Source organism: Crocuta crocuta, unplaced genomic scaffold (assembly GCF_008692635.1).
Source record: "Crocuta crocuta isolate KB4526 unplaced genomic scaffold, BGI_CrCroc_1.0 scaffold229, whole genome shotgun sequence".
Classification (NCBI taxonomy): Eukaryota; Metazoa; Chordata; class Mammalia; order Carnivora; family Hyaenidae; genus Crocuta; species Crocuta crocuta.
Window position 1 is genome coordinate 5,085,868 of NW_027536464.1, and position 18,840 is coordinate 5,104,707.

The window sequence follows — 18,840 nt, forward strand, 5'->3', positions numbered from 1 at the left end:
GCCCTAGAAAGTCAGCAGGAGGGGGAGAACCCCCAGGACTCGGGAGTGCTGGGCTGGTCCTGCTTCCTGTCCCTCTCCAGGCCTAGCTCCCCCTTTGGGCAGGGGGACTGGTGGCCCAGCAGGCCTGGCCTAGCTCCCAATTTCTCCTGCCGCTGCCCCTCCTTCAGAGTCCCCTCCACGGGGAGCAGGCAGACCTATCAGATCTTGGCGGGGTTTGGGGGTGGGGAAGGGAGCCTCCCCGAATGGCCTCTCTGCCTCCGGGCTGGTTTTATAAAGTGCTGACGCAAGTGAGAATAAAGAGGCATAAAGAATTCTCCGTGTGCACATATGATGAAGCTGCGAGCTGGCGCAGGGCTGGGCATCTCATGGCTTAGTCCCTGGGAAAAGGGGACCCGGGCCTCAGCCAGGACAAGGGAGCCTCCGTCCTTACCACCAGCCCTCCCAGTCCCCCGCACCACCTCTTGAAAACTCAAGAGTCACTAGTCCGCACTCAGCCAGTTTATTAAAGGCAGGGAGCTTCATCCAGGTCCAGAAGGGAGAAGCTGGGGCACACCCCACCTTCCTCTCTCAGCTCCCCGCTTCCCCAACCACTCATCTACAGCCCAGCCCCCCAGAGGGAGATGGGGCTGGCGTCGGGCAGACTGCACTGCATAAATACTCAGAGGCCACAGCTGGAATCAGCAGCGTCGGGGTGGGGGGGGGTAAGGCAGGGAGACCAGGTTTGGGGCAGGAAGAGGTGGCTCCAAAGGCACCCCCCAGGGTTTGTCCAGAGCCCGAGGACCCACAAAGCTAGAGAGGGGGTCGGCGGGCTGCCCTGGGGTCTGAGACCACCNGGCGGGCTCAGGTGCTGTTGCCCTGCTCCTGCTCGAAGAGCAGCATGGCCAGCTGGGTGCGGGAGCCCAGGCCCTCCAGCTCGCTCTGGCGGCAGCGGTGGTACAGCTCCTCGCCGAGCCGGGCGCTGCACGTCTGGGCCCGGTAGCGCTGCAGCAGTGCTGGCTCCACCGCCCGCAGGACATGGAGGCTGGAGAAGCGCAGGAACAGCTCGTACACGTCCATGCTCTCCAGCAGCTCCTCCTCCTGCTCGGAGGCCGCGGCCAGCCGCCCTCGGGCCGCCACGTAGTCGGAGTTGTAGAAGCAGGCCTCGGTGGCAGCCTGGCGGTCAAAGCGGCCCGTGTCCCGGCCCAGCTCTGGGGGCCCGGGGCCCTGGGGCGGGGCCACGGCGGGGTGGAAGGCCCGGAAGTGCATGGGGAAGAAGGCCTGCCAGCCGGCGATGGCATGCATGCGGCAGCGGTTCAGGAAGTCGGGCGTGAGCACGGTGTCCGGCCCGGCCAGCAAGAACAGTGTGTCCAGCGGGTGCTTCTTGGAGAGCAGGTCCATGAGGCGCAGCGGTGAGGGTGCGGCTGTCTGCACGCTGAGCCAGGGCACCCGGGCCCCAGGGAAACGCCGCTCCAGCTCTGCCACGTGGGCCTTGACAGGCGCAAAGACATCCGCATGGGCCGCCCGTTGGGCCTGGCGCGGCTCGTACAGGAGCAGCAGGGTCAAGGCTGCCGCGGTGTCGCCGGGTTCCAGCGCCGCAGCGGCGAAGGCCTCCAGGAAGCCGGGGGCCAGGTCGCGCTCGGCCGCAGCCAGAGGCAGTAACACGGTGAGGCGCGAGGCCTCGGTGACGTAGGGCACGGGCAGGATCTCCACACGGCTCAGTGGCCGTAGCAGCTGCACCCGGCGGGTGAGGGGCCTGCGGCCGCCCTGCGGGGTCAGCGCCTCCAGCTGCAAGTCCAGCGTGTACTCCATACCCCGGGCGGGATCGAAGCGTCGGTAACCGTTAACTAGCTGCTGCTTCTGGAGCCGCAGGGCTGGGTGGTAGCGGCGGTTGAGCTCTTCTAGGGCTGCCCCCAGCACGTCGGCTACGTCGGCGCGGTCAGCCCCTCGCAGCGGGCAGCGGGGCGAACCGTCAGCACAGGAGAAAGCGTGGTGCTCTGTGAAATAGTCCCAGCGCAGCACCTCAAAACGGGAGGCCGGGCGCGACGGTGCTGGAATGCCCACGGGCCAGGCGGCTGCCCGCTCCCCATCGGCTGCCAGATGACTGGTGTTCTGGATCTCCCACTAGATTGGAAAAAACAGACCGGGAGCGAGGCATAGACCACAGGGGGGCCAGTGCAGAGCTGGAGGACTCGGCACACAGCAGGGGCCACTTGGGAAGGGTCCCTAGTCCTCTGCCAACTTCTACTATCCGCAGGGCCCCCCACCTTTCCTCTCCCCAGATCGAGGCGGCCTAAGAATGAAAAAGGAGGCTTCTAGAGGGGCTTCTCAGGAAAGGCAGAAACAAACAGGGACCAGGAAGCTGGTTTCTTCTGATTCTAGCGCTAACTTTGATCTCCCTGGTATCTCAGGCATCTTAGGACGTGTCCCCTCTGTCCCCCAGGGCCTAGACCATACCTGCAACTCCTGGATCTCCTGGTATGTGCGCTCTAGCTCAGCGCGGGCAAAGGCTTTGTGCAGCCGGTACATGTGCACGGGGTCACGCACCGGGTGGGCTGTCAGGGCGCTGCGGAAACGGGGGTCTCCTTCCTGCACATGCTCCCCAGGGCTCAGCTCCAGGTAGCTATAGTGGACCCCCTGGAGAGAGGAAGGGAGGGGGTCCATGAAAGGGAGAGATGCGACAGCTCCCCACTTACCTCCCAGCGTGGGTCTCACCTTCCCCTCCTATGACCTATGGTGGACTTGGAGTCAGAATTACTGGGTTGAAGTGTACCTTGACCAGTTGTGAGCTTGTGTGACTTTGCGCAAGCCTCTGCTAGCTCGGGTGTGAAATGGGCCTATGCATCCTATCTCAGAGCTGTCCAGGGGCTCAAATAAAATAATAATAGCCAGCACTGAACACCTACTATGTGCAACGGTCCCTTATTTTTCCTAATCCTTATAACAGACCTGAACCATAGTTATAGTCATTGGTATGGACGAGGATACCAAAATTCAGGGGATGTAGTAATTTACCCAAGGTTACAGGTATAGAAAGTGACAGAACTGGCATGGAAGCCCAGTCCTATTCTTTCCAACCACCCCTTTGCCTCTGAGGGGGAAGCGCACAAGCGCAGGCAGGAAGTGCCAACGGGGCGGCATATCTTCCCACCTCGTGGTCGCCAGTGCAGCCCACCCCTGTGGCATCGAGGATGCAGCGTCCCAGCCATTCATCCGGTCGCGCACTGACGATGTCGTTACGGCAGCCTTCCAGGTGGGGGCGCAGCTGCTGCAGCAGTGTGCGGGACAGCAGCACCCCAAAGCCGCCATGGCAGTAGCGGCCTGGGGCGGGCTCTCCACCGATGAAGTCCTGCGGCCGGCCCAGATAGAGGTGGGCAGCGGCTGCCAGGCTCAGACGGCCGGCTAGGCGAGCCAGTCCATGTGCCTCGGTGTAAGTGGCATCCGGCACTATGAAGAACCAGTCAAAGTCGTCACCGTGTTGCTCCAGTAGGTGGCGCAGTGCCAGGTGCAGGTGCCCTATGGGCCGCTCCTCACCCAATGTCACCACTGCCATGCCCGGTGGTGCCCTGCGGCCCCGAGAGCCTGTCAGGAACACCACACGCTCTAGCCGGTGCCCCAGCGTGCGGTTCACGGCCACACCCAGTGTAGGCAACGTGGCTTGTGAGGTCAGCACTGCCACAAGCAGCCTCTGCCTGATGCCCAGCTCGGTGCTGATGTATCGGGTTCTGGGAGAGAAGAGGGCACAAGGTTATCAAGAAGACAACACAGGCTCTAGAAGATCACATCTTCTCTGGGCCTGTTTGTTCACCTATAAATAGGGTAAGGATAACCAACTCCCAGGGGTCATGGGGATTCACATGAAATATTGGCGGTACCTATATAGTGCTTTGGGAAGGGGGAGAGATGGCAATGTCTGTGCAGATACGAGAGGCACATCGTGGATTGGATTCTGTTTCACTACTTAGTAGTTATGTCCTTGAACAGGTTATTTAACCTACCTGAGCTTCACTCAGTAGTCTGCTCTGCAAAAAGGGGTTGGTTGTATCTATTCAAAGCACTTAGCCAAATGCTCAGCACACAGTTACTCCACGCACTGTGTATATACTCATTTTTATATAAACATGTCATCATAGCACAAACACATCACATAAATGATGTAAAGGAATACAGGGCATAAGGATGTACTGAGTATGTTTGGGACAAGGGAAAAGCGGGGCTCACCAGTTCTGGTAGCTTAGCTTCCATAATGCAGAAGGTAAGTTGCAAAACTGAATTCTGAACTCAGTGTTGCTTAGAAGAAAAGTATTTCAGCTCATGGGCAAAGGCATTAATGGGATGGGTAGCTCACCCCTCCCCCACAAATCTCATCCTGAGGTGGCCCCACGCAGGAACAAGAGATACAAGTAAATCCTAGTTTTCTCTCTGCTCTTTCCCTCTCTCTATGCACCCACTCTATGTACGAATCATTTCTCGAAACCCAACAGCCCAATCGGGGAGCTAACAGGATCTACGAGGGACCATGGGGTCGAGCCAGTTTAGGATAGAGGAGGGCAAATTCGGCCCAGGTCTGGACGGGGCCCAGAAAGGGCCTCACACGGGTTTCACAGCTCCCGGCGAAGCAGGGCCATCGGAAGTTATCGGGGCCAAAGACTTCCTGGCCGGCCAGCCCCTTCCTTCCGGAGCCTAACCCAGCCTCCGGCGGCCTCCCGGGCGCGCCAGCCCCGGCCGGTGCCCAGGGGGTGGGGCTGGCGGGGCTGATCCCTACCTGACGGCCTTTTTGGCGGCCTGGCCAGGCTGTGCAGGATGGTAGGGCAAGACGCGAGGCTCCCAATTCTCCCCGGCTCCTGCGCCGGCCCCAGGCCTCTCGCGCTCCGCTCCGGGCTGCACCGAGTTGGGCCGGCGCGCCGCGTTGGTGTTTCCGCGCGGCGGCAGCTCAGAATCTCCTGGTTGGGGCGGCCCTGGGCCACACGGTTCCTCCACCCAGGTGACGCTGAGCAGGCTCAGAGTGAAGCCCAGGGAGATGCCCACGGCCACGGGCCCTGCGGGCCGCAGCACCGACAGCAGCAGCGATGCCCGCATGACGCCGGGACCGCGGGCCCCTGGCCCCGGAGCAGCCCCACAGCAGCCAGAAGAGGCTCCGAGGGGGCGGGACCGGGGAGGGGGCGGATCCGAAGGGCCCGGGCCAAGCGGGCGGGCCCGCTCCCTCCCCGCCGACGCGGTTCTAGTCGAATCCCCGGCGCCGCGCCTCGATCCTCCTCCGTCCGGCTCAGGGTCCCAGCGCTCGGCGCGGGAGCCTCGGCCGCGGCCGCGGCTGTCCGACGTGTCACTGCGAGGTCCCCGCCCCCGGGGTGGGGTCTCGGGCTCCAGCTACCGGAGACGGAGGAGAAGGGGGAGGTTAAAGGGGAAGGACCCCCGGAAGTGCCCCCTCCTCAGTGCTGGTGAGGGAAACGCCGGAGGCGGAGTCCCCTGCCTCCGCCGGCGTGGTTGGTGCGTCCCGGGTGACGTCAGAAGCAGCCCGCCCCTGCCTGGATGGTGCGCCCTGAGTGACGTCAGGAGCAGAGGCCGGAGCTGTCCATCAGCACCAAAGGCCGCGGGCGGGCTCAGGGCATGGGGCCGCGGCTCCGGGGCAGCCCAAGCCCCTGCTCCTGCTCCTTTCCCGTCCCCAGGCCCAGCCTGAGTCCCCGGATTCCGTGGCACTGGAGTGCTGGCCGCTGTTGGAGGCGGAGCAGCGACGCCGCCGCACAGAGAACGGTCCCTCCGGCCCAGCAGCCCCCTTCCCGGCACGGCGGACTTTTCCCGGACCCCAGTCAGCTGGGGCCTCTGGCGCTCCGCAACCCCGGACCCTCCGGCCCCTGCACAGCCTCTTTCGCTCAGAAGCTCAGGTCGCCTCCAGCCCAGGTAGATCTTGGACAATCCCAGATTTAGCCGCCCACAGAGGAGTCTCCTGGCTGCCTCCTTCTTATCGGCAGCACACTGCCCTCCTCTTCCCCCAACCAGGGTCCCTTTTAACTTCTACATCTCAGACTCCTTTAGCCAGGCACTTTTGTTTCCCTTTGTCTTTTGCTCCATCCACTTCAGAGATGCTTCCAGAGCGGGGCATCACTCCTTTGTCCACTGGTGTCCTTGCCTAGTTCTCCCATTCCCATTCTTGCCCCCAACCTGGTGGAGACCTAGCACTCCTCCTTGACCCCAACTTAACTCTCTGTCAGGCTGACCTGGGAGGGTGACTCCCTTCCACTCCCAGCACTATGCCAGGCACTGTGGCGACGCTGCGGTTCCAGCTGCTGCCCCCCGAGCCAGATGATGCCTTCTGGGGTGCACCCTGTGAGCAGCCCCTGGAGCGCAGGTACCAGGCACTGCCGGCCCTCGTCTGCATCATGTGCTGTCTGTTTGGAGTCGTCTACTGCTTCTTCGGTGAGACCCCTATCTCATCCCTCACCTGGGCTCCCCACTGTTTCCCAAATTATTTTTCTAGGCTCTGCAAATCTTCTCTAGAACATCATCACCACTACCATCACCACCACTACCACCACCACCACCACCATCACCACCACCACCATCACCATGAATAACTCTCTTTTCTCCTTCTTTCATCCCACACATGTTCATGGATCATCTAGACTCTAGATCCTAAAACATAGGCTTTTAAATTAGGCATGCTTGAATTTGAAACTGGCTCTGCACATTACTAATTGTGAGACTGCAACATATTAACCTGTCTGAGCCTCAGTTTTCCTATCTGAACTGTGGGAACAATGATACTTGTCTCATATAGGGTTGTTGGGAAAATAGTAGACACTCAATAAATAATAGCTATTGTAGTGAAGATGTGTTTGAGTCGCTGTGCTAGGTAGGCATGGAAAAACATTTAGCAGGGTAATTGAACATGGTCCCTTCCCACATGGCATATTGTCTGATGGGGGGAGACTTCTGGAACATTCACACCTGTAATACATGTTAGAGTGGGCTAGATGGTAGTCACATACACGGAGACAGTTGTAGTAATCAGGGGTGTTGTGAACAGTTGTATAGGACGGGCACTACACAAGGGTGTTCAACTGAATAGGCAACTGGGAGCTGAAATCCAGCCCATGGTCCATTTGCCAAACTCTAGGCCCTGACACAAGGCTGCTTTACCTAGAGGAAGACATGACTTTTTCCAATTTGCACAAAGGTGCCAGATGGGCTAGTGGAATAAGTGCCTGGTGACTACAGCAAGAGTTACAGAAGTTCAGAGAGGGGAGTGAGCTCCATGGGCTGGAGGCCCAGGGAAGCCTCCAGGAAGAGCATTATAGGCAGTTGGAAGAAGTACAAAGGAAGCATGGAGGTCTGGCTTCCAGGCTGGGCAGAGGTGCCGTGAGACTAGTGGTCTGCAGCCTTTATACCTCCCCCTAGAATGGCTGTGTAGGCAAGGATGGGAGCCAGATGGTCCCTCCTCTTCCACCCCCAAACTCTAAGCTGAACAACTGCAGAATGAGCAAGAGGAAGTGCTATCCTAAGCGTTTAGGACACATTCTGGGTCTCTAGGGAGTCTGTCACCTCATGCCCTCCACTACCCATGCCCACTCCCTCTGCAGTTGCTCAAGCAGCCTGATGTTCTCTCTCCTGGGCTTCTCTGCCACCTTACCCTCATTCCCAAGCTCTTGGACTCTGAGCCCTTGAGTATGCCCTACTCCTCTATCTGACCCCAGAACCTCTTGGACTCTGATGATTGCCCTCATTCCTAAAACTGAATCTCTTTTTTTTTTTTTAAGTTTATTTATTTGTTTTTGAGAGAGACAGAGAGAGACAGAGAGAGGGAGAGAGAGAGAGAGAGAGGGAATGTGCACAAGAGCAGGGAAGAGGGGTAGAGGGAGAGAGCGAAACCCAAGCAGACTCCATGCTCAGCACAGAGCCCGACATGGGGCTCAATCTCACAATCTCGAGATCACAGCCTGAGCCTAAATCAAGAGTCAGATGCATAACTGACTGAGCCACTCAGGCACCTCCTGAATCTCTTTATGAACTTTCTCTTTGGTGCACCCTGACCGCTTGACCTCCATCTCTGACTTCCATCTTCCCAACTGTTCAATATCTACAAGACCCTCACCCTTCCAGTTACCCTTAATGGGTATAACTTCCATTTTCATGAAACTCTATGATCACTGGTTCCCCTATAATCCTCTTGGACACTCCATGACCCTAGTGATCCCCAACCGCCTCAAGCTATCTCATTACCTTCCACCCCTCTGTTTCCCTCTATTACTCCTAACACTTTGATCCTTATGATGCCATTGTCTGCCTATCCCCATGATCTCTCATTTCTGTGGCCTCAATATTACCCTCTCTGAGAAACCCTTCAACACTCAATGATTCCATGTCTGTTAATTCCCCTACTTGCAGTGACTTCATCTTCTGGAACCCCTCCCCCAATAACCCTGCTTTAGTTTTCTACTAATGTATCTCTGAAGCCCTGTGACCCCTTAAAGACCTTATCTTTCTCAACCTGCGTGACCCTCATCTCTCAAGTTCTTTCTGACTTCTAAATACCTCATCTCTCTGAACAATCCCTCGCAAGGCCCCAGTGATTCTATTGCTGATCTCCTTGTGATCCCAAATGACTAGGTCTTTGACCCCTATGATTCCAAAGACCCTAATGACCCTATCACTGATTCACTCTTGACTCTGATGATTTATCTGACCCTCAAAGACCCAACGCTCATCTCAGTAACACTTATCTCTCTGCTGTCCCAGTGACTCCCAATGACCTATCTCTCTGACCTCCCTGGACCCCAATGGTCCCATCACTGATGCCCTCAGGACCCCAGTGACCCCCAAGATTCTGATCTTAGTGTCCTGCTTCTGGTTCCCCTGTGATGCCATGTCCCTAACCCCTCTGATGCCCTGTCTGGAGCCCAGTGACCTCATTTTGACCCCTCACTAGCTCTTGTTCCCCTCCAGGTTACCGCTGCTTCAAGGCAGTGCTCTTCCTCACTGGGTTGCTGTTTGGCTCGGTGGTCATCTTCCTGCTGTGCTACCGAGAGCGGGTGCTGGAGACGCAGCTGAGTGCCGGGGCGAGTGCGGGCATCGCCCTGGGCATTGGGCTGCTCTGCGGGCTGGTGGCCATGCTGGTGCGCAGCGTGGGCCTCTTCCTGGTCGGGCTGCTGCTGGGTCTGCTGCTCGCTGCTGCCGCCCTGCTGGGCTCCGCACCCTACTACCAGCCAGGCTCCGTGTGGGGCCCCCTGGGGCTGCTGCTGGGGGGCGGCCTACTCTGCGCCCTGCTCACACTGCGTTGGCCGCGACCACTCACCACCCTGGCCACCGCCGTGACTGGTGCTGCGCTCATTGCCACCGCCGCTGACTACTTTGCCGAGCTGCTGCTGCTGGGGCGCTATGCAGTGGAGCGACTGCGCGCCGCCCCAGTACCCCCCCTCTGCTGGCGGAGCTGGGCCCTGCTGGCACTCTGGCCCCTGCTCAGCCTGATGGGCGTTCTGGTGCAGTGGCGGGTGACTGCCGAGGGGGACTCCCACACGGAAGGTGAGAGGGTCCCGGCCAGGGTGGGGGAGAGAGAAATGAGTGGCCAAGGATGGGTCGGGGGACTGAGCAAATGGGGTATGGGGAAAGGAGCTGTACATACTAGCAGTCAAAGGCCTCAGTAGGGTGAGAGAGCTGACTGGCTCGGGGTCTGGGAAGACAGGACCTCAGCCCCACCATTCATTCTGTAACAAGGTATGGGCAGTGGCTCTGTGGTAAGCCTATTTCAGGCACAGGGGATTAGACAGAAAAGGGTCCTGTTGCATTCAGGTGGAGGGAGACAGACAACAAAATGCATACAAACTAGACAGTTCCAGCTCCGGAATGATAGGAAAGAAATATGCAGGGCAATGTAAACAAGTGACCTATAGACGCTGTTATGGATAGAGTGGTCAAGGAAGGCTGCCTGGAAGAGGTGACGTTTAAGTAGAGTGCTCAAGGATAGAAGGCCACATGCAAAGAGCTAGAAAAGAGGGAAGGGCGAGGGCAGGTCCCCAGAAAGCTTGGCTTGCTGAGGAAGTGGGCTGCAGTGTGGTGGGTGAGGCATATGGACCGTGTGGGCCCCATGGGCCAGGATTAGGACTCTGGATTTTACCAGGAGGGCAAAGTGATGCTATTGCAGGTTTAAAGCAGGGGTGGATAGAATCTCATTTAGTGTTTGGGATGCTCAGTCTGGCTGCTGAGTGTAAGAAGCGCTGTGGAGTGGGGGCAGGTGAGAAGGGGCAGACCAATGAGAAGGAGGCTGTAGTTGTCCGACTGAGAGGCGATGACATCTGGGTTGGGTGACTCACTGGGGTTTAGGATTGGGAAAGGATAACAGCTGGAGAGGGAGTACTTAGAAGGCTAGGACTCTTCTATGGGGCCTTTGGAAGAAAAGAACAACTGCAAGAAGTCCCATCTGGGACCTGGGAGATGGGGAAAGGAAGGGGGAGCAGGAGGTTATGGACAAGGGGAGTCTGGAGGCCTGGAGCCCCCAGGGGGGAAGGATTAGGGAGGCTTTGGGGACATGAGCCGCGTGAGCCTGTGAGACCCTCCTCTGCCCACCCCCGCACAGTGGTCATCAGCCGGCAGCGACGACGCGTGCAGCTGATGCGGATTCGGCAGCAGGAGGAGCGCAAGGAGAAGCGGAGGAAGAAGAGACCCCCTCGAGCACCCCCCAGAGGCCCCCGGGCTCCTCCAAGGCCTGGGCCTCCTGACCCGGCTTATCGGCGCAGGCCTGTGCCCATCAAACGCTTCAACGGAGATGTCCTCTCCCCGGTGAGCAGCCGAGGCCCCTCTGGCCCGAATGGGGGAGAAGGGAGGTGCTTTCGACTCTGTCCAACAGGACTGGGCCTTCCCCAGAGGCTGATCCCTATCTAGAAGGCCTGGCACTTGTCACCTATTGTAACCCCTGCACAAGGAACCCGAGGGGTCCAGCTCTAGGAATTTTAATGAAGTACAGAACGGGTAGGGTCTTGGGGCTATGGACTACGGGTGCGCTGAGGTCCTGGGCCCGTGGTTCTCTGGGGCGTCTTGGGCTGTGGCGTGCGGGAAGAGGACGTGCCCTGAGGTGGCTTCCAGGGCAGGATTTCCACGCTTACACCCGTGTTTACTCTCCCACAGAGCTACATCCAGAGCTTCCGGGACCGACAGACAGGGAGCTCACTGAGCTCCTTCATGGCCTCGCCCACGGACGCGGACTATGAGTATGGGTCTCGGGGGCCGCTGACAGCCTGCTCGGGGCCCCCCGTGCGGGTATAGCAGTACTGCTGCTCCTGCCCACCTAGACTCTGCGGTCACCAGCTCTGCCAGCTTGGGGAGGCCTGCTGGGCCGCCACTCAGCCTGCCTGGCCCTGTGGCTGCCGGCTGTCCCTCTCCCCACCTTGAAGAGGACCGGCCTGGCTACCGGAAGAAAGAATCTGTCTCAGGCCGGGCCTGGCCTAAGGGGAAAGCCTCCTCCCAAGCTCCAGAGGGGTTTTGAGGGATGCGGGGTGTGAGCCCCACTGGGGTGTGCTCAGGGTTGTGAGTGTGTCGCCTGTGTGTATGTGTATGTGTGTATGGAGGGGTGGGCTTGAGGGGACACTGGGACCCTTGCCTTAGATTTCTGACTGGTGGGGGGTTCTCCAGGGTTGGCCCTGCCTCCTCCCCCACTGCTGGGGTCCCACAGGCCATTCTCCTGCATGTCTAAGTGGAGGAGGCCTGGCTTCCTCCCCCATCGCTCCGCCTCCCAACCAGACTCATCTAAGGCTTCTTGTCCTTGTCCATGGGGCAAACGGCAGCACCCCTCACCCTGGTCCCCTGTCTTCTGCAAAGCCACCAGCCAGAGGGCAGTGGCAGGGGAGGGGGGTGGGGGGTGCTGCTCCGGGCTGGGCTAGGGAGAGGGGCTGGAGGGAGGGGGCTTAAATGCACGGTGCATGTCTGGTGTCTGTCACGCCACCCTGGACACCTCATGCTTCTGTCTCCCCTCACCCCACCCTGTTTTACATATTTTATAAACGTGCCAAACCGTGTGGCTTCTGCCAGGAGTGGTGGTGGTGGTCTTCAGTGGCTGGCACTTTCACGGGCCAAACTGGAAGTGCTGCAGCCCTTGGTGTCCCATGTCACTTACTACACAGAGGCTCCAGGCAAGTTCCCCCCCTCCTACATCACACGGAGAGCCAGGGAAAAGGACTGCACCGCTTTATTGTCTCCCAACACCTGTGGTTCCCCTGCCTCCCCACCCCTGCCCAGGGTACGGGCACACGCCTTCCAAGCTGTCCGAGGGCACCTGCCTGGCCTGGTTCGGTCCTCCTAGCTACCTGCAGAGGAATGACTCGGCGTGGGGCTGGGGAGAGAGTGGGCACCACCGTCCTCTCCCCTGGCAGAGCCTGGGCACCCACGCAGTTAGAGCTGGGTCCTCACCCTCTGCCCCACCCTTTCTGGGTCTCTGCCTGTGGGGGCAGGAAAATGGGAGTCAGCCCCCAGTGAGGGGTGGGAAATGCAGGTGGGGGGCGGGGCATCTCTGAGGAAGAGGAAGGGGATGGGACTAGCTGAGGCACCCTCTTCTCAGACCCATGTGGACTGGCTGAGATGGGCAGAAGCCAGCTGGGCAGAGAGCAGGAGGGGGGGGTGAGGGAAGGTGGGGCATAGACCAGGGGCCAGTAGGTAGGAAGGAGAGGAACTGGGGTACAAATGGGGCATCCAAGAGAGACAGACACAGTCCAGAGGCAGGAGAGAGTGAGCAGCCGGGACAGGAAAGGGCATAGAAAGGCAGGAACTNTCCTGTAGAGAACACAGGGCTCCCTCCTCTCCTCTGCCCTCAGCCCCTCCCCCGCTCCCCACCTCCAACACACCCCAGAGCCAGCTGGCCATCCCAAGTCCTGGAAAACCTCTGGTAGGTGTGTCTCAGCCCACCAGCTCCCGGCGACCCCTCCTGTCTGGCCAGCCGGCCTGCCCCTCTGACCTCTGCGGGGTCGGCTTCACTCACCCTCTACCAGCAACCGTGTGTGGGCGCTGTCCTGGCCGGCTTGGCAGCAGTAGGTGCCCTGGTCCTCAGGTCTCACGTCACGGATGACCAGGCTGTGGGTGGGGCCGTGGCTGCGCAGCTCATACTTGTCTCCCGGGCACAGCTCGACCCCCTCCCGCAGCCAGCACACGTGGCCCCCCGAGCGGGACACGGTCACCTCCAGCACCGCCCTGCGGCCGACCAAAACCGTCTTCTCTCGAGGGGGGCGGCGGCACATCTGGAGAGGTAGTGCTGGGGGTGAGGACGAGGGCTTAAGTTAATAGGGACACGCAGGGCCCCCAGGAGGAGAGACGCATCTTTCGTCTCCCTGCAGGCTCCACTTGTGGTCTCAGATGTCTCGGGCACCAGCCCGATCCTCTCTCTGTACCCTTAACCCAAAGTCTCCTCCTCCCCAGGAAACGCACTGCCTGCTGTGACCCGCCCGAGAAGAGTCCCTCGAGGAAGGGAGGTGGGGAGGCAGTGTTCCCAGGACCGGCCGCCAGCCTGCCGGTCCCGAGGGGAGGTGATGCCCACTCCCAACCGTCCCTCCCCAGTTGCTTACCCTCCACCTCCAGCTGAGCCACGGACTGGGCGGGTCCAGCCTGGAAGCGGACCTCACCGGCGTCCTCCGGGCGCAGCTCGCTCAGCACCAGAACATGTTTCTTCCCTGGGGGTGAGGGAGGCGCTAGCGAGGCCGGAGCCTCCAAAGCGGAGGGTTCGGGGATGAAGGTGGGCCGGAGTGGGTCCCCGGGTCGGTTTGGACGCGGCAAATGTGCGCTGGAGGCGGAATTGCGGAAAAAGAGGAGTGGTCCAGGACCGATGGCTCAGAGCTGGGGACCGGGGAAATACCGGGCGAAGGTTCCTAGGGCTGTGGGGCGGGGCTCACCCGAGCCAGAGGCGGGGCTTATCCTAATAGGGCGGGGTTTGCCTGGGTCAGGGGCGGGGCAGCAAGGGCCAGAGTGCGAAGAACGTCCGCCAGACCTTCTTGTCGGATGCGGACGCGGCTTCCAGGTCTCAGCGGACGGCCTCCGAGCTCCCAGCTCCCGGTGGTCTCCACCTCCGACACGGTGCACTCGAACGTGGCGCCGTCGCCCTCGCGGGCGCGCACCGCCCGGAGCTCGGAGAGCACGGACACGAGGCGCTCTGGGGCGGAGNGAGCCCTGTCCGGGGCAAGTCCGGTCCGCAGCCCCCGCGCCCACAGCAGTGCCCCGTCCGGGCAGCGCCCGGTACCCACCGCGCACGGTCAGGCGGACGGGCCCGGCGCGAGCCGTCCCCACTGCACAGCTGTAGGTCCCGGCGTCCAAGGGGCCGCAGCGCCGCAGCTGGAGAAGGCGACGCTTGCCGAGAGCCTGGAGCCTGAGCCGAGGGCTGGGGGTGAGCGGGCGCCCGTCCTAGGGGCGAGATTTGCAGAGGGTCGGGCTGAATTCGGGTGGACACAGGCAGCCTCGGCCCCGGGGGAGGGCGGCGCCCTCTGTTGAATTCAAGCGGTTTCAAAGAGCATTTATGCCTGCCTGTCCCCTCAGGTTGGGATCTGGCTGTCCTGGGCCTTCCGGGCCTCGGGCCTCGCCAGGAGCCTCACTGGGAAGATGTCACCTTTGGGGATGTTAGGGCTGAAAACGGGTGCCGTGGGCACTGGAAGCCAAAAGTCAGGTACTGATCTCTCTGGACCAGAACTCGGATTCCAGAATAAGGCAAACCTGGATTCAAATGTGGTCGACCCCTTTTGTCTGCCCTTGGGCAGAATCACCCCCCTGAGCTTCAGGCTCCTTAGAGAGAACACAGAGACAGCGAAACCTACTTATAGGGCTGTTGTAAGGATTAGAAGGTTAAATGTAAAGTAAATCTGAGCACAGTGCCAGGCACATCTGTTTAGTGAGTATTAGTTATTTCTCTTTGGGGCATTATTATTATGTCCTTATGATGCCAAGGTGGGATGGGTTCTGACCTTCTCCCAGGTGACATCGGCCAAGGCCTGGGAAAGCTCGCACTCCAATGTAGCTGTGTCTCCCTCGGTCACCTCTAGGTCCTGTGGCCCCCTCACAATGGTCACGGGGGCCTCTGGGAGTGGGAGAAGGAAGACACATTTGGGCACAGGGGTCAGTGGTGGACACATTTAGAGAAGGTGGTCAGTGGAGGTTATTCGTCGGCGGGAGGGAGGGATGTGCTGGAACACAAGTGGTCCAAGTGGGATGCTAGTCAGTGGAGGACACAACAGGGCCACAGGGGTCAGGGCGACAGGAGTGGCCAGCTGGGGGGCATCGTACTTTAACTTGGCCGGTGGGGGAGGGACATGCTGGGGTTACAGGGGCACGGGGGAGGGGACCAAAGCAGGGATGCCAGTGGAGTCACCTATAGGCAGGCATAGGCAGTGGGGACCATACTTTACTGGAATGGACAGGTGACCCTGGCCATTGGGAGACATGATGGGTTCAGAGGAGCAATGGGGAGGGACTCCAGACCAGGTGTGGTCAGTGGGGAATATGGAGGTAGAAAAATGGGGGTCACTGAGGCAGGGTTGCTAGTCGAGTCATCTTCAGGCAGTCAGTGGGTCCCTGGGACTCAAGTGGTCAGAAGGGCACACTCAGGCAGGTGGCGGGGGTCACGGCAAGCAGGTGTGGTCAGTGGGGGCACACGCAGAGTGGCCAGTGGGGCCCTGGTCAGGCAGGCAGACAATAGGGACCACTCGGGCACAAGCACCCTCACAGTGGCATGGTTAGTATTTCGCAGGGACTGGGAAGGTCAGTGGAGTCACGCCGGATCCAATTGGTCAGAGGAGCCAAACTCAAGCGAGGCAGTCTCAGGGGCCACACAAGGCCAAAGAGCCAGGGGAGGCACACTCCGACAGGCATGGTCAGTGCAGGGGGGCCACACGGGGAGGGGGATCAGTGGAATCACACCCCGGGCCATCAGCAGGCAAGCAGTGGGCCCAGAACGCACACCTCTCACGGTAAGTCTGGCTGCGCAGCGCAGGGAGTCCGCCGTGAAGGAGATGCAGCCCGAGTCGGCTGGGCCCAGGCCGCTGAGCACCAGACGGTGAGTGTGGCTCTCTGCATGCATGTGGCACTTGGGCCCCGGCTGCAGCCGGACTCCACCTCGGGCCCACTCCCCGGTCACACCCTCCTGGGACAGCTCCAGCTGGAAGGTGGCACTGCCCCCCTCAGTGATGGTCACATCCTCCAGAGGCCGCAGCACCCTTAGCTGCCTTGCTGGTGGGGGGTGGGGTGGGGGGAGACGGGGAGAGAAGGAGCATGAAGACTCTGGCTCTGGGCAGGGGTTTTGAGGGTTCGCACAGCCCTCGGCCCTGCCTGTACCACCGCTAACACCCAATATGAGCCCCTGTGGAAAGAAGCCCGGAACCAGGGTCAGGGAGAAAGGAGTACAGAAGGCCAACTAGGCGGGGTCGGTGAGGGGGGGGCTTTGGAGAGGGCACACGTGAAAGAGAGTTGTGGTTAGAGGGTTGAGGAGTCTGGGTGAGGGGTGCTGTGACACTGGAAGGAGCACAGGAACCGGAGTCAGACACACTGGGATTAGACCCTAGCTCTGCCACATGGTTTGTGTGCTGTGTGACCTTTGGCAAACTGTTCGACCTCTCTGGGCCTTAGTTTCTCCAACTTTACAGGGTGAATAGCATTAAGACATGGGTTTATTGTGATTCAATGAATGAAATAAATTAGAAGAGACTACATAGCAGCAGCAGCAGCTGTTTCCCAAGCTCCGAGTGGGCATTTTTCACGTTATCTCAGCTAATGTTCCTGAAGACCCTTGAAGTACAAATCAGCCCCATTCTTAAGAAGACTTGGCTCAGAGAGATGAAGTAACTTGCGTGAGGTCTTGCAGCTAATAGAAAGCTCTGGCTTGGGGCGGGGAGGGTGTGTAGCCCGGGGCACGTGACTGAGGGATCCACACGGCAAGTGTTTCCGGAGGATAACATTTATGGTTACAGCAAAGCCAACCGGGACACAGGAAATGGAATGCAAAATCCACACGGACTCCTAGGGTCGATAGAAAACACTAGAAAACGAAAAGTTTTGCTTTGGGCAGGCTGCTTCAGGTCACACTTCCGGAGGCCAGCCGGGGCTGACTCGCCTCCGTGGCGAGGGGCACTTTGGTGGGGGATCTGAGGGGCCCTGGGCCAGCCAGGAAAGGCTGTGCCACGGGGCAGTGCGACATGTTAGGAGAAGACAGGGCACTCACGCCTCACGCTGAGCCTGGCCAGGGTGCGATCGTGGTGGCTCTCACAGCCGTAGGTGCCCTGGTCAGCCAGGACGACGCCGTGGATGAAGAGGCGGTAGATGTGGCCGTCCTGGGCCACAGACAGGCGAGAGTCGTGGGGTAAGGGTTCCCCACCTCGCACCCAGCGCACGGCGCCTGCTGCGCCCACTCGACCGGTCTCCACTTCAAGGCACACGTCCTGCCCTTCTTCTGCCCGCACATCTTGCAGCCGCCGCAGGAACAGCAGCTCAGTTTCTGGGGAGGAAGGGGGCGGGTTTCATGGAACCGGTGAGCCGGGGGTCATCATCTGCCTGTCCCTGGGCAGAGGGACAAGGCCACTGGAGCTGGGGTTGGGAGAACAGGTACAGGAGACAAAGACCCCTGCCTCCCCATCGGGCCCGAACCTCGAACGTGGAGCCGGGCACTTGAAGCTGTGCTCCCCGCTCGGGCGGTCACAGTCCCTGCATCGTCCAGCTGACAGCGTCGCACCGTTAGCGTGCGGCTTGAACCATTCTGGGCCATCTCTAGCTGGGGCCCCGGAGTGACAGCGGCCCCATTGCGGAGCCAGGTGACATCAGCGTCTGGTGGGGAGACCTCACACCGGAACGTGGCGTCATCACCCTCATGGACGGTTAGTGGCGTCAGCTCGGAGACCAGCTTCGCCAGGGGTGGCTCTGGGGGATGGGGTGAGGCAGTGAGATGGGCTGTGTCTTTCCCTCTCCCTCCTTTCCATGCTCTCCTGGGGTACAGGTTCTCATCTCCCAGTTATTGGAAAGAGCTTTGCTGAAGACCACGGGGGTGTCTCAGAGGACAAGGTCCCAGCTCCCTGCTGCTCCTAGCTGTGTCCTCTCAATCCCGGCCTGGCTCCCTATTTCTCTGACTCCCTAACAGATAATTTACCACAGACCCTATTTATCTCATTTAACTGTCACAACAGCCCTATAAGACCAGTACCATCTCCCACCACCCCCACCGACCTTCAGAGCTGGGGCTCAGACAGGTGAAGCAACATGCCAGTGTCACACACAACTGACACGCGGAACCCAGATTGGAACCTGGGCGAGGTGACCCCAAAGCCCCTGCTTTTAACCACTGGGTTATGCCTCCTCCTATATAAAGGGCTCCTGAACCCCCATCCATGTCCTAGCTGTGCATGCATTGGTTAGAGCCAGAGGCAGCAAGGAGGGAGCCGGGGATGAAGGAGTCCCAGAATGGTGCAGAGGTGTGGTCTTTGGGGTGACAGGGCCCACAGGGAGTGAGGGGTGCACTGTTACCTTCCACGCTGACGAGGAAGATGCGGCTGTCCTGGGGCGTGTCGCACAGGTACTCCCCAGCGTCCCAGCTCCGTGCCCCCCGCCCCCGCAGCACCTGCCTCGCCCCGGCCTGCTCCAGCAGCACCCGCCCCTGGCTTGCCAGTCGCTCCCCGTCCTTGTACCAGCGCACAGGGCCCCCGGGCCCGGAGAGGCACACCACCAGCTCTAGGTCCCCGCCTGGGGTGCCGCGAACCCTTGTCTGGGCTGCCTCGGGGGCCACCACCCGCACGGGGGGCTCTGTGGGGTCAGAGCTGGGGGTCACTGGGTGGGGGAGAGGCCCGAGGGCTGCGGGGAGGGCAGTGGGAAGCGAGATGCTGAGAGAGGCGGGTGAGGGATGGACAGGGCATGCTGGAGAGGCAGGGG

The 18,840-nt window shown here is 60.2% G+C and overlaps 3 protein-coding genes across 3 annotated transcripts in view; 1 reads left to right on the plus strand and 2 right to left on the minus strand.

Annotated features, from left to right (window-relative positions):
- Positions 1 to 839: 839 nt before the first annotated feature.
- On the minus strand, positions 840 to 5,399 carry CHPF (chondroitin polymerizing factor). Its single transcript, XM_077748636.1, has 4 exons — positions 4,742 to 5,399; positions 3,128 to 3,701; positions 2,434 to 2,613; positions 840 to 2,100 (listed from the first exon to the last, which is right to left on the minus strand). Exons 1-4 carry the CDS (start codon positions 5,053 to 5,055, stop codon positions 841 to 843), a joined length of 2,328 nt encoding a protein of 775 aa, XP_077604762.1. The 5' UTR covers positions 5,056 to 5,399; the 3' UTR covers position 840.
- A 144-nt stretch (positions 5,400 to 5,543) lies between these two features.
- On the plus strand, positions 5,544 to 11,993 carry TMEM198 (transmembrane protein 198). The gene is made up of 5 exons (XM_077748635.1): positions 5,544 to 5,874; positions 6,186 to 6,390; positions 8,917 to 9,492; positions 10,544 to 10,746; positions 11,092 to 11,993. The coding sequence occupies exons 2-5, from the start codon at positions 6,225 to 6,227 to the stop codon at positions 11,227 to 11,229; spliced, it is 1,083 nt and encodes a 360-aa protein (XP_077604761.1). The 5' UTR covers positions 5,544 to 5,874; positions 6,186 to 6,224; the 3' UTR covers positions 11,230 to 11,993.
- A 209-nt stretch (positions 11,994 to 12,202) lies between these two features.
- OBSL1 (obscurin like cytoskeletal adaptor 1) overlaps positions 12,203 to 18,840 on the minus strand; it is a gene marked incomplete at its 5' end in the record, with an annotated part of 20,182 nt that continues 13,544 nt past the window's right edge. Inside the window, 10 exon segments of the mRNA XM_077748572.1 lie at positions 12,203 to 12,266; positions 12,935 to 13,204; positions 13,515 to 13,619; positions 13,934 to 14,095; positions 14,187 to 14,343; positions 14,898 to 15,010; positions 15,892 to 16,158; positions 17,147 to 17,419; positions 17,569 to 17,838; positions 18,439 to 18,714. Of these exon segments, the coding sequence (XP_077604698.1) occupies positions 12,259 to 12,266; positions 12,935 to 13,204; positions 13,515 to 13,619; positions 13,934 to 14,095; positions 14,187 to 14,343; positions 14,898 to 15,010; positions 15,892 to 16,158; positions 17,147 to 17,419; positions 17,569 to 17,838; positions 18,439 to 18,714 (1,901 nt within the window).

What these genes read in the sequence shown, in the direction of transcription:
- CHPF (XM_077748636.1), bottom strand. Translation starts at nt 5,055, where the DNA reads ATGCGGGCATCGCTGCTGCTGTCGGTGCTGCGGCCCGCAGGGCCCGTG. An exon ending in GCCGCCAAAAAGGCCGTCAG is followed by an intron (nt 3,702 to 4,741) that starts GTAGGGATCAGC and finishes CTTCTCTCCCAG; the next exon opens with AACCCGATACATCAGCACCG. An exon ending in AGGAGATCCAGGAGTTGCAG is followed by an intron (nt 2,101 to 2,433) that starts GTATGGTCTAGG and finishes TTTCCAATCTAG; the next exon opens with TGGGAGATCCAGAACACCAG.
- TMEM198 (XM_077748635.1), top strand. Translation starts at nt 6,225, where the DNA reads ATGCCAGGCACTGTGGCGACGCTGCGGTTCCAGCTGCTGCCCCCCGAG. An exon ending in AGTCGTCTACTGCTTCTTCG is followed by an intron (nt 6,391 to 8,916) that starts GTGAGACCCCTA and finishes GTTCCCCTCCAG; the next exon opens with GTTACCGCTGCTTCAAGGCA. An exon ending in GGGGGACTCCCACACGGAAG is followed by an intron (nt 9,493 to 10,543) that starts GTGAGAGGGTCC and finishes ACCCCCGCACAG; the next exon opens with TGGTCATCAGCCGGCAGCGA.